This window comes from Bubalus bubalis, chromosome 1 (genome assembly GCF_019923935.1).
Source record: "Bubalus bubalis isolate 160015118507 breed Murrah chromosome 1, NDDB_SH_1, whole genome shotgun sequence".
Classification (NCBI taxonomy): Eukaryota; Metazoa; Chordata; class Mammalia; order Artiodactyla; family Bovidae; genus Bubalus; species Bubalus bubalis.
In genome coordinates, this window is record NC_059157.1 from 171,590,726 (window position 1) to 171,608,400 (window position 17,675).

At 37.1% G+C, this 17,675-nt stretch overlaps 1 protein-coding gene across 5 annotated transcripts in view; it reads left to right on the forward strand.

The window, feature by feature from the left end:
• XRN1 (5'-3' exoribonuclease 1) overlaps positions 1–17,294 on the forward strand; it is a 115,633-nt gene extending 98,339 nt beyond the window's left edge. For 3 of the 5 annotated variants that reach the window (XM_006078009.4, XM_044946371.2, XM_044946367.2), the window contains 6 exons: positions 655–833; positions 4,024–4,137; positions 4,231–4,333; positions 11,424–11,462; positions 11,812–11,972; positions 12,446–17,294. In XM_006078009.4, coding sequence (XP_006078071.1) covers positions 655–833; positions 4,024–4,137; positions 4,231–4,333; positions 11,424–11,462; positions 11,812–11,972; positions 12,446–12,745 — 896 coding nt within the window. In that variant the 3' untranslated portion in view covers positions 12,746–17,294. The remainder of the gene's footprint in view (positions 1–654; positions 834–4,023; positions 4,138–4,230; positions 4,334–11,423; positions 11,463–11,811; positions 11,973–12,445) is intronic. The other 2 variants (XM_006078011.4, XM_006078010.4) reach the window with 2 other exon arrangements.
• The last annotated feature ends 381 nt before the right edge of the window (positions 17,295–17,675 follow it).

Sequence of the window (17,675 nt, forward strand, 5' to 3'; positions counted from 1 at the left end):
ATTCTATATAAAGGCACTTGGAAGGTTTGATTTCAGAAAAAACATTCAAGAAGCACTATTTTAGAGCAAAAAACGTTGATCCATGTGGCTCAGAAAGTAAGATGGATTTTGAGAAAACCAAAGCTGAAGCCTCAAAACTTAAGAATTTTAACACAAGGAACTCTACTCAGTGATCTGTGGTGACTAAATGGAAACAAATCTAAAAAAAAGAGTGAATATATGTATACATATAACTGATTCATTTTACTGTACAGCAGAAACTAGCACAACACTGTAAAGCAACTATACTCCAATAAAAATTAAAGAAAAAAAACCTTAAGAATTAATTATAAATCAGCTCAAGAAAGCCCTTTGCTTGTTTAGATCTTGCCTACAATGTGTTAATCTCTCACGATGTTAATTTTTGGCAGTCATCAACTTATATTTTTTAATCTTTATCTTAATTATATATCAGTAATTAATTATAATCATCTAAAAATCTTCATTTAGTTCTAGTTATTTTAGGCAAGACTAAATAGTTCTTACATTTGCTTCATAGGAAATGTTCCTCTTTTCACTTTCTGTGTCTTACTTGCTATTCTGTAAAGCCCTGCCATAATTGCGTAGTTTGAATTATCATTTAATGTAGATACATCCTTTTCTCTTTTTTTGTAGCATCTTATATGAACAAGCCTCACAGTGCTAGTGAGTACCATAATGTTCAGTCTATGGACAGTGTGTGCTGGCCTACTGGCCAGATTCCTCCTATGTCCACACCAGTAACTGAACTTTCTCGAATTTGTTCCCTTGTTGGAATGCCACAACCAGATTTCTCCTTTCTGAGAACACCACAGGTATGGTAAACTACTGTTCTTCTGTTTGCATAAGTTATTGATCACTGAGCTTAAACGAATCAATTGAAAATCTTTGGCTGGAAATAATATAGTGGAGCTGGTATTTTTGACTTTATGAGAAGCGTAGATGAATACTTTTCCATTTATGCATAACCAGAGCCCTCATGACACTGACAGGAACTTGGGCAGCAGGTCGCCTCGCAGGATTCTTCAGAGTGATGGCAGGGCTAGGGGTCTTGGCGTACAGTGCAGCTGTCAAACTGTTTGGTCTCAGAAACTACCCATCTTTTTTTTTGAGAACCCCAAAGAAATTTTGTTTACTTGTATTATATCCATATTTACCAAATTAAAAATAAAATAATTTTAAGTAGTTAATTAAAAATGACTTTTTGAAAAAATTTAGTGAGAAGAATGTCATTGCCCTACATTTTTGCAAGTCTTTTCCATCTTCTAGATTAACAGAAGAAGCTAGATTCTCATCTCTGCTTCTTACTATCCATCTCTTGTAATACATGGTTTTGGTTGAAATACATGAAGAAAATCTGACCTCACACGAATGGTTGGAAAAAAGGAAGAAAATTTTAATAGCCTTTTCATATCATTGTGGATATTTTTTGATAAACAACATTAAAACATGGTATTTTCTTTGAAGATAGTGCAATTGTAGAATGTGAAATTATATTAATGAACGTTTTGTTCTCTCTATACTTACGAGAAAGAGAGAGTGAAAAGAGCAAATAACATTTTCATATTATTATAAAAATAGTTTGAAGCTCTGGAAAGGGTCTCAGGGACCTCTGAGGTCCCCATACCACACCTTGACAACCACTACAGGAAATCTGTTTTATCCTTTATCCAAACTCTTGACATATTCTTACCTAAAACAACCATTAATAATAATGGTAATAATACTATGTTAGTATAATGATATTGTTTGTATAATGATACTAACATAGTATTAATAATAATAGTAATAATACTGTACTTAGTAATCAGATCAGATCAGTCGCTCAGTCGTGTCCGACTCTTTGCGACCCCATGAATCGCAGCGCACCAGGCCTCCCTGTCCATCACCAACTCCCAGAGTTCACTCAGACTCACGTCCATCGAGTCAGTGATGCCATCCAGCCATCTCATCCTCTGTTGTCCCCTTCTCCTCCTGCCCCCAATCCCTCCCAGCATCAGAGTCTTTTCCAATGAGTCAACTCTTCACATGAGGTGGCCAAAGTACTGGAGTTTCAGCTTTAGCATCATTCCTTCCAAAGAAATCCCAGGGCTGATCTTCAGAATGGACTGATTGGATGTCCTTGCAGTCCAAGGGACTCTCAAGAGTCTTCTCCAACACCACAGTTCAAAAGCATCAATTCTTCGGCGCTCAGCCTTCTTCACAGTCCAACTCTCACATCCATACATGACAACAGGAAAAACCATAGCCTTGACTAGCCGGACCTTTGTTGGCAAAGTAATGTCTCTGCTTTTGAATATGCTGTCTAGGTTGGTCATAACTTTCCTTCCAAGGAGTAAGCGTCTCTTAATTTCATGGCTGCAGTCACCATGTGTAATGATTTTGGAGCCTAGAAAAATAAAGTCTGACACTGTTTCCACTGTTTCCCCATCTATTTCCCATGAAGTGATGGGACCGGATGCCATGATCTTCGTTTTCTGAATGTTGAGCTTTAAGCCAACTTTTTCACTCTCCACTTTCACCATCATCAAGAGGCTTTTGAGTTGCTCTTCACTTTCTGCCATAAGGGTGGTGTCATCTGCATATCTGAGGTTATTGATGTTTCTCCCGGCAATCTTGATTCCAGCTTGTGTTTCTTCCAGTCCAGCATTTCTCATGATGTACTCTGCATAGAAGTTAAATAAACAGGGTGACAATATACAGCCTTGACGTACTCCTTTTCCTATTTGGAACCAGTCTGTTGTTCCATGTCCAGTTCTAACTGTTGCTTCCTGACCTGCATACAAATTTCTCAAGAGACAGATCAGGTGGTCTGGTATTCCCATCTCTTGAAGAATTTTCCACAGTTTATTGTGATCCACACAGTCAAAGGCTTTGGCATAGTCAATAAAGCAGAAATAGATGTTTTTCTGGAACTCTTTTGCTTTTTCGATGATCCAGCGGATGTTGGCAATTTGATCTCTGGTTCCTCTGCCTTTTCTAAAACCAGCTTGAACATCAGGAAGTTCACGGTTCACATATTGCTGACGCCTGGCGTGGGGAATTTTGAGTATTACTTTACTAGCGTGTGAGATGAGTGCAATTGTGCGGTAGTTTGAGCATTCTTTGGCATTGCCTTTCTTTGGGATTGGAATGAAAACTGACCTTTTCCAGTCCTGTGGCCACTGCTGAGTTTTCCAAATTTGCTGGCATATTGAGTTCAGCATTTTCACAGCATCATCTTTCAGGATTTGGAATAGCTCCACTGGAATTCCATCACCTCCACTAGCTTTGTTCGTAGTGATGCTTTCTAAGGCCCACTTGACTTCACATTCCAGGATGTCTGGCTCTAGGTCACTACTACATAAATATGACTACTTTCTGAAAAACCATTTTTCTTAAAAATCTTTTTTATCAAAGGAAAAAAGTATACAGTAAAGAATTATCATTCAAATGTAAATATAAAATCAGTCAGAACTTCAGAGTTTTTAAGATTTTGGCAGTTAATTCATGTTAGCAAAATGTCTGCTATTTAAAGGATGGTGGAAAGCAGGGGTCAGCACATTTTTTCTATAAACAGCCAGATAGTAAATATTTCAGGCTTTGTGGGCCATGTGGTCTCTGTCACTTCCCTCTGCAGTTATAGTAGGTATAGGCAAACCATAAAAGAGTGGACTTGGCTGTGCTCCAATAAAATCTTACATACAAAACCAAATAGGAAACCTAGTTTCCTGATCCTAGATGTAAAGAAAAAAGTTTAGCTGACTTTCATTTACAATAGGATTCCTGACCCTTCAGCTAGCTTAGAGATAGATCATTTTAACTTTGTAAACACTGAAAGATAAGGCAACAGTTTTAAAGTTTTTGTATCATAACTGAAAACTTAAGCTATAGTCCCTCTTTGAATTCTTGAAATTTTTTTTTACAGAATGTTAGATGAAATTATTCTACTTGTTTAAGCTTTCTAGAAGGAGGTCAACTTCCTGGACAGATAACTTCATAAACATTCCTGTTCTCTTTTTTTAGACAATGACAGTTTGCCAGGTAAAATTATCTAACGGCTTACTGGTACATGGGCCACAGTGCCATTCTGAAAATGAAGCCAAGGAAAAAGCTGCACTTTTTGCTATACAACAATTGGTGAGAACTGCCCATGAATTCTCTACTAAATCTTTAAGTAATCCCTCTAGATGTTTCTGATGCATTGTTTTATAACTTTAAATACTTCCATAGGGCTCCTTAGGAGTGAATTTCCCTTTGCCTCCACCAATATTTCCAAGTTATCCTCCAGCTGTACCACCTGGAACCATTCCTCCAGTTTTTCCCCAGCCTACTGGTAAGGTATCTTTCTCGTCTAAATAGTTACCATTTAATTATTGTTTTTAGAAAGTTCTTTTAAGAAGCATCACTTCAAGGAAACCAAAAAATGATCTAAATATCTCAGTAATGTAAGGAGTTGTAAGGGGTAAGCCTGAAACCAGAGCCTGCAGATTTATCTAGAAATGCAGGGAGTATTAAACTGGTTATCTCTTCTCTTTGCCCAGACTCCATTAAACTGAATGATAAACTATTTTAAATGTGAACCTATAAAGACAAAGAGATGAGAAAAGAAATATCAGCACATTAGAATTTTTTTTTGCATTTTATTTATTTATTTATTTAATATAAATTTATTTATTTTAATTGTAGATTAATTACTTTACAATATTGTATTGGTTTTGCCATACATCAACATGAATCTGCCACGGGTATACACGTGTTCCCCATCCTGAACCCCCCTCCCACCTCCCTCCCCGTACCATCCCTCTGGGTCATCCCAGTGCACCAGCCCCAAGCATCCCGTATCATGCATCCAACCTGGACTGGCAATTCATGCACATTAGAATTTGAAAACCGTTTGTGATGAGAAAAGAAGAGAAATAAAAACCAATGCAACAGAGTAGGGTTATGTTCAGACTGAAGAGTGAATAAAAGAGGATACAAACCGAAAGATGAGCAGATTGTCCCTCACAGTTCCCAAGAGATTCACAACTTGAAAGTGTCAGACGCTATCAGCGGCATGGCCTGAAAAGAGGGGGTCAGTTCAACATCTGTAGCAAGAGTGATGGAACCCCTCCCCAGAGCCTTCCCCCACACAGTCAAGCAGTTAACATCTACAGGCAAAAGCCTGGAGGTATGGTCTCCAGAAGGTTCCATACATATGAGACACCAGGTACAGAATAGAGAATGAGATACTAGGCTGGAAACTGAGGTTACATAAAGTTCCTTTTCCCATCCTATTCCCATGCTATAACAAGCCTTAGCCCAGATAGGAAGTTGGGGGATGGTTTTTTGAGAAATTCATTGAATTCCAAGCGAAAGACCCACCAAGTTTTGGAGGATGTCCCAACCAAAAGGCTGGCTCACTATTCAGTCATCCTAGAGAGAAGCTGAGGATCTCAAGTCATCTAGCCCTATACCCTCCCAACACTGACACTGCTTCTAATCATAGTTTTAATGTCTTGGTCTTTAATATGAAGAAATAATAGACCACTGAACATTTTAGGAAAACCTCTACAAGAGCCTGCTGCTGCTGCTGCTAAGTCACTTCAGTCATGTCCGACTCTGTGCGACCCCATGGACGGCAGCCCACCAGGCTTCCCCACCCCTGGGATTCTCCAGGCAAAAACACTGTAGTGGATTGCCATTTCCTTCTCCAATGTATGAAAGTAAAAAGTGAAAGTGAAGTCACTCAGTTGTGTCCAACTCTTAGCGAACCCATGAACTGCAGCCTACCTGGCTCCTCTGTCCATGGATTTTCCAGGCAAGAGTACTGAAGTAGGGTGCCATTGCCTTCTCCGCTATAAGAGCCTAAACGAAGATAAATGAAAGGGATCTGGAGATAGTGTTGGAAAGAAGAGAACTTCAGAGACAGCTTTGGTTAGCATTCTTATGAAATGAAACAGTATTGCAACCAAAAAAAAAATTAAGAACAAGAATTCATGAATAATAAATAATTGGAGAACAAAAATTGTAGAGCCAAAATTTTTAAATTCAATAGGTAAAGCAAAGTCATAGAACTCTCAGGAAAAAGATCAACATAAAAGGAGGAAAATAAGAAGTAAGAGAGATTTAGAGGAACTGTCCGTACATCCAATACCTATCTAATTGGAGTTCCAGAAAGAGACCAGAGATCATGGGAAGGAGGAAAGTTATCAAAGAAATAGTTTCTTCTGACCAAGGGACATGCATCTATAAACTGAAAGGGCCACCAGATGCTTAGCACTAAATGAAGAGAGACACAGATTGCCTTGGAATTTAGAATACCAGTAATAAAGAGAAACAATAAAGCAAAAACAACACTCAGTTGTGGATGTGACTGGTATGGAAGTAAAGTCCAATGCTGTTAAGAGCAATATTGCTTAGGAACCTGGAAGGTTAGGTCCATGAATCAAGGCAAATTGGAAGTGGTCAAAAAGGAGATGGCAAGAGTGAACATCGACATTTTAGGAATCAGCAAACTAAAAGGGACTGAAATGGGTGAATTTAACTCAGATGACCATTATATCTACTACTGCAGGCAAGAATCCCTTAGAAGAAATAGAGCGGCCATCATAGTCAACAACAGAGTCCGAAATGCAGTACTTGGATGCAGTCTCTAAAATGACAGAATGATCTCTGTTCATTTCCAAGGCAAACCATTCATTTTCACAGTAATCTAAGTCTAAGCCCTGACCGATTAATGCTGAAGAAGCTGAAGTTGAACAGTTCTATGAAGACCTACAAAACCTTTTAGAACTAACACCCAAAAAAGATGTCCTTTTCATTATAGGGGACTGGAATGCAAAAGTAGGAAGTCAAGAAATACCTGGAGTAACAGGCAAGTTTGGCCATGTTGTATAAAATGAAGCAGGGCAAAGGTTAACAGAGTTTTGCCAAGAGAACGCACTGGTCGTAGCAAACACCCTCTTCCAACAACACAAGAGAAGACTCTACACATGGACATTACCAAATGGTCAATACCGAAATCAGATTGATTGTATTCTTTGCAGCCAAAGGTGGAGAAGCTCTATATGGTCAACAAAAACAAGACCGGGAGCTGACTGTGGCTCAGGTCATGAACTCCTTATTGCCAAATTCAGACTTAAATTGAAGAAAGTAGGGAAAACCTCTAGACCATTCAGGTATGACCTAAATCAAATCCCTTATGATTATACAGTGGAAGTGACAAGTAGATTCAACGGATTAGATCTGATAGAGCACCTGAAGAACTATGAACAGAGGTTCATGACATTGTACAAGAGGCGGTGATAAAGACCATCCCCAAGAAAAAGAAATGCAAAAAGGCAAAGCAGTTGTCTGAGAAGGCCTTACAAACAGCTATGAAAAGAAGAGAAGTGAAAGGCAAAGGAGAAAAGGAAAGATATATCCATCTGAATGCAGTTCCAAAGAATAACAAGGAGAGATAAGAAAGCCTTCCTCAGTGATCAATGCAAAGAAGTAGAGGAAAACAATAGAATGGGAAAGACTAAAGATCTCTTCAAGAAAATTTGAGATGCCAAGGGAACTTTTCATGCAAAGATGGGCTCAGTAAATGACAGAAATGGTAGGGACCTAACAGAAGCAGAAGATATTAAGAAGAGTGGGCAAGAATACACAGAAAAACTATACAGAAAAGATCTTCACAACCCAGAAAATCATGATGGTATGATCACTCACCTAGAGCCAGACATCCTGGAATGAGAAACCAAGCGGGCCTTAGGAAGCGTTACTACAAACAAAGCTAGTGGAGATGATGGAATTCCAGTTGAGCTATTCCAGATCCTAAAAGATAATGCTATGAAAGTGCTGCACTCAATATGCCAGCAAATTTGGAAACTCAGCAGTGGCCACAGGACTGGAAAAGGTCAGTTTTCATTCCAATCCCAAAGAAAGGCAATGCCAAAGAATGCTCCAACTACCACACAGATGCACTCATTTCACATGCTAGCAAAGTAATGCTCAAAATTCTCCAAGCCAGGCTTCAACAGTACATGAACCTCCAGGTGTTCAAGCTGGATTTAGAAAAGGCAGAGGAACCAGAGATCAAATTGTCAACATCCGCTGGATCATCGAAAAAGCAAGAGAGTTCCAGAAACACATCTGTTTTATTGACTGTGCCAAAGCTTTTGACTGTGTGGATCACAATAAACTGTGGAAAATTCTGAAAGAGATGGGAATCCCAGACCACCTGATCTGCCTCCTGAGAAATCTATATGCAGATCATGAAGCAACAGTTAGAACTGGACATGGAATAACAGACTGGTTCCAAATCAAGAAAGGAGTACGTCAAGGCTGTATATTGTCACCCTGCTTATTTAACTTATATGCAGAATATCATGAGAAACACTGGTCTCCATGAAGCTCAAACTGGAATCAAGATTGCCAGGAAATGTATCAATAACCTCAGATACTCAGATGACACCACACTTATGGCAAAAAAGTGAAGAAGAACTAAAGAGCCTCTTGATGAAAGTGAAAGAAGAGAGTGAAAAACTTGGCTTAAAACTCAACATTCAGAAAACTAAACTCATGGCATCTGGTCCCATCACTTCATGGCAAATAGATGGGGAAACAGTGGAAACAGTGAGAGACTTTATTTTGGGGGGGCTCCAAAATCACTGCAGATGGTGATTGCAGCCATGAAATTACAAGACACTTGCTCTTTGGAAGAAAAGTTATAACCAACCTAGACAGCATATTAAAAAGCAGAGACATTGCTTTGCCAACAAAGGTCCATTTTGTCAAGGCTCTTGTTTTTCCAGTGGTCATGTATGGATGTGAGAGTTGGACAATAAAGAAAGCTGAGCACCAAAGAATTGATGCTTTTGAACGGTGTTGTTGGAGAAAACTCTTGAGAGTCCCTTGGACTGCAAGGAAATCCAACCAGTCCATCCTAAAGGAAAATCAATCCTGAATATTCATTAGAAAGATTGATGCTGAAGCTGGAACTCCAATACTTTGGCTACCTGAGCGAAGAACTGACTCATTTATAAAGACCCTGATGCTGGGAAAGATAGAAGGCGGGAAGAGAAGGGGACGACAGAGAATGAGATGGTTGGATGGCATCCCGGACTCAATGGACATGAGTTTGAGTAAACTCCAGGAGTTGGTGATGGACAGGGAAGCCTGGCATCCTACAGTCCATGGGATAGCAAAGAGTCAGACATAGCTGAGCGACTGAACTGAATAAAGAGAGGTCAGAGATGAAGGAAAAATACAAATAAAAGATCAAAAATCAGAATGTTTTTGTATCATTGAACAGAGACTAGAAGTTAGAAAGCAGTTGAACATTGATTACCTCAAAATCCTGAGACAGAATTAGTTTCATCTTAGATTTCTCTCTAAAGCTAAAGTGTGAATCTAGTGCAAGGGTAGAATGAAGACCTTTCAGACAGGTAAATTTACTTATTATGTACTCTTCTTTAGAAGTTACTGAATTCTGCATCCAAAAAGCAAAGCAATAGTTTTTTTTTTTTTGTTTGTTTGTTTGTTTTAAAGAAAACCATGAAACTAAAGACTTCCCTGATAGCTCAGTAGGTAAAGAATCTGCCTGCAATGCAGGAGACCCTGGTTTGATTTCTGGGTCAGGAAGATCCCCTAGAGAAGGGATAGGCTACCTATTCCAGTATTCTTAGGCTTCCCGTGTGGCATAGCTGGTAAAGAATCTCCCCGCAGTGTGGGAGACCTGGGTTCAATCCTGGATTGGGAAGATCCCATGGAGAAGGGAAAGGCTACCCACTTCAGTATTCTGGCCTGGAGAATTGTCCATGGGGTTGCAAAGTGTCGGACACAACTGAGCGACTTTCACACACACACATGAAACTAAACTGCACGATACCTAATATATTTATGCAATGAATGGAAATTCCAGAATGCCAGCTGCTCAGCAGGTGTAGAAAGTAACTGGTCTCAATTGAGAGGGCAGAGGAACGTCTTGGCAGGTGAGATAATGATCTGATGGATGGCAGCATTTGGAAAAAAACATGAAGGATAGGTGCATAGAAGACTAAGGTGCTTTTAAAAGATAATTACTCTTAAAAGAGTTTTTTAAGTTTTACAAGGAACAAAAAATAATCAGAGTACCCTACTTGGCTTTGAAGTGATAATATTTATATAGTGACATACCACAAACACTGTATTTTTTAAACGAATATTATAATATATTGGGAGGACAGGGCAAGTAGTGAAGGGTGGTATAAAAGAACTGAATTTTGATCTATCATAGTAGTTTTAGTCTAAAAATGCCTAACGTTGAAAAATCAGCTAGTAGTATAAGCAAATTATTGAACAGTATGCAAATAAATAGCTAAAACAGTTAAACCTGGGAGGGACCAGATGACTGCTGTATTTTGTTGAAAACCCTTTTTATTACAATATGTATGTGTATAATTATTTTTACTTTGATTTGTTTAAAAAATGCAATTTGTCTGAGGCCATAACTTACTAAGTAGCAGTAGTGGCATTCAAAAGCAAATCTATCTGATAACAAAACCCACAATTTTGTTACTATACTATTACTGGCATTCCTTTGCCTGTATAAACAATGGTTAGTCATAAAATGTTTATGGCATAATAAATCTGATGTTTTCATATAACTCAAGGTAGTAAGTCCACTATAACTTGGAAAATCCATTTTGATTGCTTTTTCACTTTCAAAAATGAATCCAGGGAATTTCCCTGACGGTCCATTAGTTAACACTTCACCTTCCAATGCAGGTTCAATACCTGGTTGGGGAGCTAGGATCCCATATGCCTGATGGCCCAAAAAACCAAAAGCATAAAAACAGAAGCAATATTGTAATGAATTCATTAAAAGTTTTAAAAATTACCCACATCAAAAAAATCCAGCAACTATATATAAATTAGTTTTAAGTAATTAGTACATATAGGTTATCTAAGGGTATACTCACAAGCTTCTCTCAAACGTAGCTGAGTTTTAGTTGACTATATAGTCTTAAATTCTGTCTGCTTTTTTCTCTCTCTATAAAGAAACTTTGAGCACAGTACAGACTTTGTTTGGTGGCAGTGTGCCAGTCTTGGTTGTTACTGTTCAATGCAGTAGTTCACAAATACTGCACTGGTACAGACTGTGAGGATCACTTGTGGAGCTTATTAACAATACAGATTCCTGGGCCCTCAGAGTCTGATTAGTGGGTCTGGAGCTTTGCCCAGGAATCTGGATTTCACAAGCTTCCGTGTGATTCAGACAAACAAATCAGTTTTGGGAACCCCTGATTCAGTGCACTTTCAGCAAGAAACAAGCTGTGAGATTTTTTTTTTTTTAATTCTTGAATTACAAATGTTAGAATAGGGAAGAGAAAGATTGTGTATATCATATGAAAGTGATCAAATTTCAAGACTTGAGCTTTTCTGTTTTTTTTTTTTTTTTTTTTTTTTTTTTGTAGGCTGGGATCACTATGGAAGCAACTTAGCATTGGGGGCAGGTGAGATCCTTAAGATTTCTCTCTTTCTGCCCTGGCTTTTCTCCCCCAAGGGACAGATTAATGACCCTATTTTTTTTTTAAATAGCATTACAAATATTCCTAAGGCTTGTATCAATATAAGATACTATTGGCCTTCATAGGCCAGACAGCATAATGATAAGCTGAATGTAGGTGTTTCATGTTCCTTAAGAGGACTTTGAATGTTGTAAGCAAGGTTAAATAGAACTTAAGTGTATGCTCTTTGCCAAAGTGAAATAAGCTAAAAGGAAAATTAGCAAAGGGAGGTCTTAAATTTCAGGGCTTTAATGATGCCATTTTACTAAAATAGCTTTTCCATGATTTTTAATAGCTAATATCATGCCTTCATCATCTCATCTCTTTGGCTCAGTGCCATGGGGACCACCAATGCCAGTTCCTGGGAAGCCCTTCCATCATACATCGTATGCTGGGACCATGCCAATGGCTGGGGGAATGTCAGCTGGTGTACACAATCAGTTCATACCTCTACAGGTGAGACCAAGAAGAGAATTGCTATATTTTTAAGAGAATTTTTTTTACTGTTCAAAGCTATTGATAAAATTTTATTTATTCAGTGATTTCATACTCAGTGCCAAGTAGAAGCCTGATCAGTACTGGAGTGGGTACTGAGAATATATTTTGACCACTGGTGAACCGTCTAACCTAATTCCTGCTGTCTGAGTTTGTGTTCTAATAAATAATTGTAACAAGTAATAATATCCTTTTCTAAAACAGTGATTTAAAATCAGGAACATAAATTTTCTTTATACTGAAATTATGGATAAATTTAAAATATCTTATTCATAACTACATTCCTTGAATTTCTAAAGTCTGGTTTGGAGATTATAAGTGAAAGTCACAAGTCAGCAATGCTTGACAAGTATTAGCAGCGTGATTTATGGTATTTTCTGACACTAGTTTTTTTTGCCTACATTGTTAATTAATTATTCTTTTATTCCTCAAAGGTAACTAAAAAAAGAGTTGCAAACAAAAAGAACTTTGAGAATAAGGAGGCCCAGAGTTATCAAGTCACCCCGCTTCACACTAGCCAGTCAGCATCTTCTGATGTCACCAAAGGAATTCCACAGGAGACTTCATCAGCTTCCTTACCATCCTCTCAGATCCCTCAACCTGCATCTTCTTTTCAAGTTGCAGCTGCTTCCCCAGGCCATAGTATGCCTCACCAGAAGTTGGCACCAAGCTCTTCAAGAAGAAAATCAAGAAAACTGGCTGTCAATTTTGGCGTTTCTAAACCTTCTGAATAAATTTGGTACTTGGAATTAAATTTCTTTCCTTTCCTCCCACCTTTTTATAAATCCATATCTGTGTCTCACAAGAAATTACAATGTACTATTTTAAAACAATACATTTCAATTAAATTTTTTCATTTTCTAGTTGCCAGGCACTTTCATGCTATTTAAAAGACTGTAAATCAAATTGTGCATCTTAAGTATGTACAATTTGTTTTACATCAATTATACCTCAATAAAGCTGTAAAAAAAAAAAAACTAAACTAAAACCTTGTGTTAAAATACTATCAGTGGACTGAGCATTCACATGTACCACTCTAACCATTGGCCTTGTCATTAAAAGCATCCTGAACTATGAATTAGACACGGTACTGCAATAATAATAAACATTTTTTTTTTACACTGTCATTGAGGGATAATTAAATGGAGCATGAAAATTGGGCCTCAAGTATAATTTACTGAATGTAGATTTTATTTCTCTTTTTAATGATGTAATAGAATTGTCAGGAGAGTGGCGCTTATTTATAGGTATTTTAACTTATGTTCTGTTATCTCTGAGGGTCCTTTAGACCTGTTGTGACGTGATCACATTACGTCATCTCTGAGGGCCCTTTAGACCTGTTGTGACGTGATCACATTGTGCTGGTGCTGCCAGTTTTGCTTTATTCTCCATTTTGTACCAAAGCAATTTCAGAATACTGATCAGAATATTTCATTTAACTGCTTAGAACTATACATAGTGATCTAGATTTGAGGAAATAATTACAATTTTTTTGATTATTCAAGAACCAGCATTAGTTAACCTCTAATAAAAAATTAAGTTTCAAAATCTACAGGGTATAATGATTACAAATTAATCTTCTGATAGAAGTACAAAATATTAATCATGTAATTAATTAAAATGTATTACCCTTTTGTTTAGCTTTTTACTTGCTTACTTAAACATACATGACAGCTCCATTGTTGATCCATGAGTAGTGTTTCCTGGGATGATGAAATTCTAAATTTTTAAAAATTCCAAGGTTTACACAGGCACAATTAGTATATAATATGTGTTATTTACATGACAAATGCCCATCCTCGTTCCCTCTCCATACTTTTAGCTTTATGCTGAACTGTGCAGTGACTCTGGCATTTTATCTGTACATGTCATGTGTGGGTGTGTGTTATTCAACCTGTGGCTGTTGAAATTATATCAGAGTTTATGAAAATTTCTCAGTGGTACCAGGGCCTGGATTTATATACATATATATATATATACATATATATATTTATGCTTTAGTTTTTGTGATATGCTTATATTTTTAAGGAAGTAAGTTATCATACTTTTTTATAAGTATTTTAAAAGTAGGAACCACAATCTTTGTATGGAGCTGCTTATTATTATATTTAGTTTCATTTGGCTCATTGAAAACTCTGCCGTGAGTCTTAGTCTATTTGTTTTTTAAAATGCTACTATTGAGTTAAATGGATTTCTTTCTCTAACTGCTAAATGTTAAGAGTTTCTCTAAGTGTTAATAGGATATTTGTATATTAGTAGTGCCTTTAGTATGAAATAAGTGTTCATTATTTGTCATTTATGATAGTCATGTGAGTTTCTGTGATTTTATTTTCTATTAATTTTCCTAGATTCAGATGTTCATTGGTTCCCAACATTTCATTTTTGGGAATACATGTTTCTCTGTAGTAGGATCTGAAGTAATGAGGCTCAAGTAATTCTCAGAGTTTGTCCTTTTTGCCTCACAAAGTAATTTTTTTTTTATGGAAATACAAAAAAGTTGAATTGTGACAATAAGATTATGTTAACCTCTACTACTTTATAGTGTATGATATTTTTCACCTTATGTAACTGTACAAACTCCAGCATTCAAGAATTGCCTCACTCATCATTTCTCTGTGACCACCCTATATGAACAGTGTACAGCCCACATCTTTATTTAAGCACTGAAGAAGGAGCACATGCCATCTTCCAAAAACTTCAAGAGAAACTTTGATAAGCATAGTGCCACTGAACCCATATAAGGAGGTTTCCTCAATATTCAAACAAAGCAAATTGACAGTTCTAGATGGATAGGCAATAAGTGTTTTCTTTTCCTTCTTCTCCTAAAGCAACTCAAGACTAAAGAGAGATTAAAATGGGAGAGAAACCCATAATGACCAGATAGTATCATGCATTCGTCTATATTTTCTTCACCTTGTACACCTATTCCAGAGATGGGCCTGAGAGCAATAGATGTGCTCTCTCTGGAGAGGATGTAAGAAGCAGAGACTGTATCTCATGATAGTCTTGAGAAGTCTAGATCCACTGATAGATTTGGGAAACTTACAGTTTTTCCTTTGTGGATGGCACAGACTCAGCCTACCCCAAAATTTAGAAATATGCCCATTCAACTGTTGAATCTGTTGTGGACTGTGTGTGGAAACTGTGGACTGTGTAGAGCACAGAAGAGCAGGTTCCCCAAAATGCTTCATGTTTCCACATCACAAGAGCAGCTGAATCTATTTAAACTTTCCTGTCCTTACTAAAACATTATTTCTAGATAACCTTGTTCAATAAAGTGGTTTTTTTTTGTTTTTTGGTTTTTTTTGAGCAGATTAAGTGAATTCTGAAGCTTGGTCCTTTCAGTCCTTTTCACCATTTCCAATACATTACCTGAGTCTTAGCATTTTACGGATAGACTGTATTAATTGATTTAAATATTATGCAGACTCATGTCTTAAACATCTGGGACTCAGTTGCCTGAAAAATTAATTTCACCTCTATGTGTACTTTGGTTTCAATTTAAGACTTTCCTTGCTGTTCAGAGGGATAAGTAGTTCTTTTAGAACTGGCAAACAAAAGTTTGATCTTTTTTTTCCTCTTGGTGGGAGAGATGAAGAACTCTTGCTGCGGGTTTTGTTGTTTATTTCCTTTTTCATGATCAGGTACTTGCTTTGGTTTTAAACTGATATTTTTCAAACTAGTCTGGATTTGGGAGGAGGGGCAGATAGGGAGGCAGAAGGCAGAAGGAGACCAGTTAAATAAGACCTGTCCTTCACTGCATTTTCAGACTATACTCTTCCTAGCTCAAGGACATAGATGAACTGCAGTGATTTATTTACTCACTTTTAAATCATCTGTTCTATTTGTATTAGTAAATCATACATTATCATAGTGATTGTCTAGTTTAAGATAGCTAGAATTGTCCCCCTCCCCACTAAAGTTCATTCTAATATGCTTCATCTCATTGTCCAGAGCCTCTTTTTTTTAAAAGCCACTATGTATGATTTCTCAGCTTTCTGAGCTTGCTATATTTCTTAGTACCATCTTGCTTCCAAATCGTGTTTTTACTGGGGAGCGGAATTCATTTACTGGAGAGAAATGACAGACATTCTCTACCTCTGGAAAAAGAAAAAAAAAAAGAATCACAGAAGTCCCCTTATCATTTTTCTAGAGAGTGACAGACCTTAAACTGGCAGTGTTCTTTCTGTACATCTTATAAGCTTTGTCAGTGAAGCAGTCTTTTGCAGGAGCTTCCTTTCCTAGATAGGATGTTTCAGAAAGAGCTGGCTGATATTTCCCTCAGACTGCTCCATCTTCCACCAGGGAGCAGTAAGAGACCATGACGATCAGAACGAGGACAGGCTGGAGTTTCACTGGCTTATCTCCAACACCACTGATGCGTCTTTCAGAGAGAGGAAAACAGATACTAGTCTTCGTAGTTAAGAATATCAGAAATCCATAGATGCTTTTGTGTATGTTTGTGTGTATCAGTGAACCAACAATAATGCCTTGCTCAATCAATGCATTCAGCCATCTCAAGTGCAATTTGTGATGGAGACTCTGGTTTCCAGTAGATAAAGTTTTACGTATTTAAACCTATAGAAATTAATTTTTTTCCAACAATACACCTATTGCTGTTATTTCAGCAGTTGACATACTAGTAAATTGCCAAGGCCAAATAATTAAATGCCTGTAGATGTTTTAGTGATTGGAACCAAATCTTCATACTGTTTTCTCATGAAGTAATAGGAGTGAATTTTTTGTTTGTTTTGGAACTTAAGGGCTTTTTTGGCCTTAAGTCTCATATTTTCTTTTGCCTGCATCCAATTGCTTCTTTGAGTGTTTGCATCTATTTTAATATATGAGTAATAGTGTACTGTATCATCAACATGTTCAACATTTTTTTCATTTAAACAATAGAAGTAAGTATAATTCATACATATAGATCTTAATTCTTTTTTTCCCTCACAAAAGTATTTTATAATTAACTGGAATTTTTCATTAGATCTTATACAGAGCAGTATTTTATTAAAAATTCAAAAGGGAAGACTTTTATGTGCTCATTTTTTAGCTTTTGTTTTTTAAATATCTATACATTGTCTGCAATTAAAGTGTTTTCAACTTGCATTGGAATGGACTCCAAATGTATTTTTCTGTTAAACTGTACATTTGTAGATTTTTGGCATGAAGTTAGCCTCAAAATGTTGTGTAAAAGGATTTTAAAATATGAGTCACTGAAAGAGTTTAAACATCTATACATGTTAAATGCTATATGGATTTTAATTAAACATTTGAGAATGATTTCATAAGCTTTTGTTCTTGTATGTTTGCAGTGATATTAAAAATAGATTACAGGATTCACTTAAACCTCATATCCATTTATATTGGTGTTTGAATCTGTGTCAATGGGTGATAGAATTCCAGTTGAGCTATTCCAAATCCTGAAAGATGATGCTGTGAAAGTGCTGCACTCAATATGCCAGCAAATTTGGAAAACTCAGCAGTGGCCACAGGACCGGAAAAGGTCAGTTTTCATTCCAATACCAAAGAAAGGCAATGCCAAAGAATGCTCAAACTACCGCACAATTGCACTCATCTCACACGCTAGTAAAGTAATGCTCAAAATTCCCCACGCCAGGTGTCAGCAATATGTGAACCGTGAACTTCTTGATGTTCAAGCTG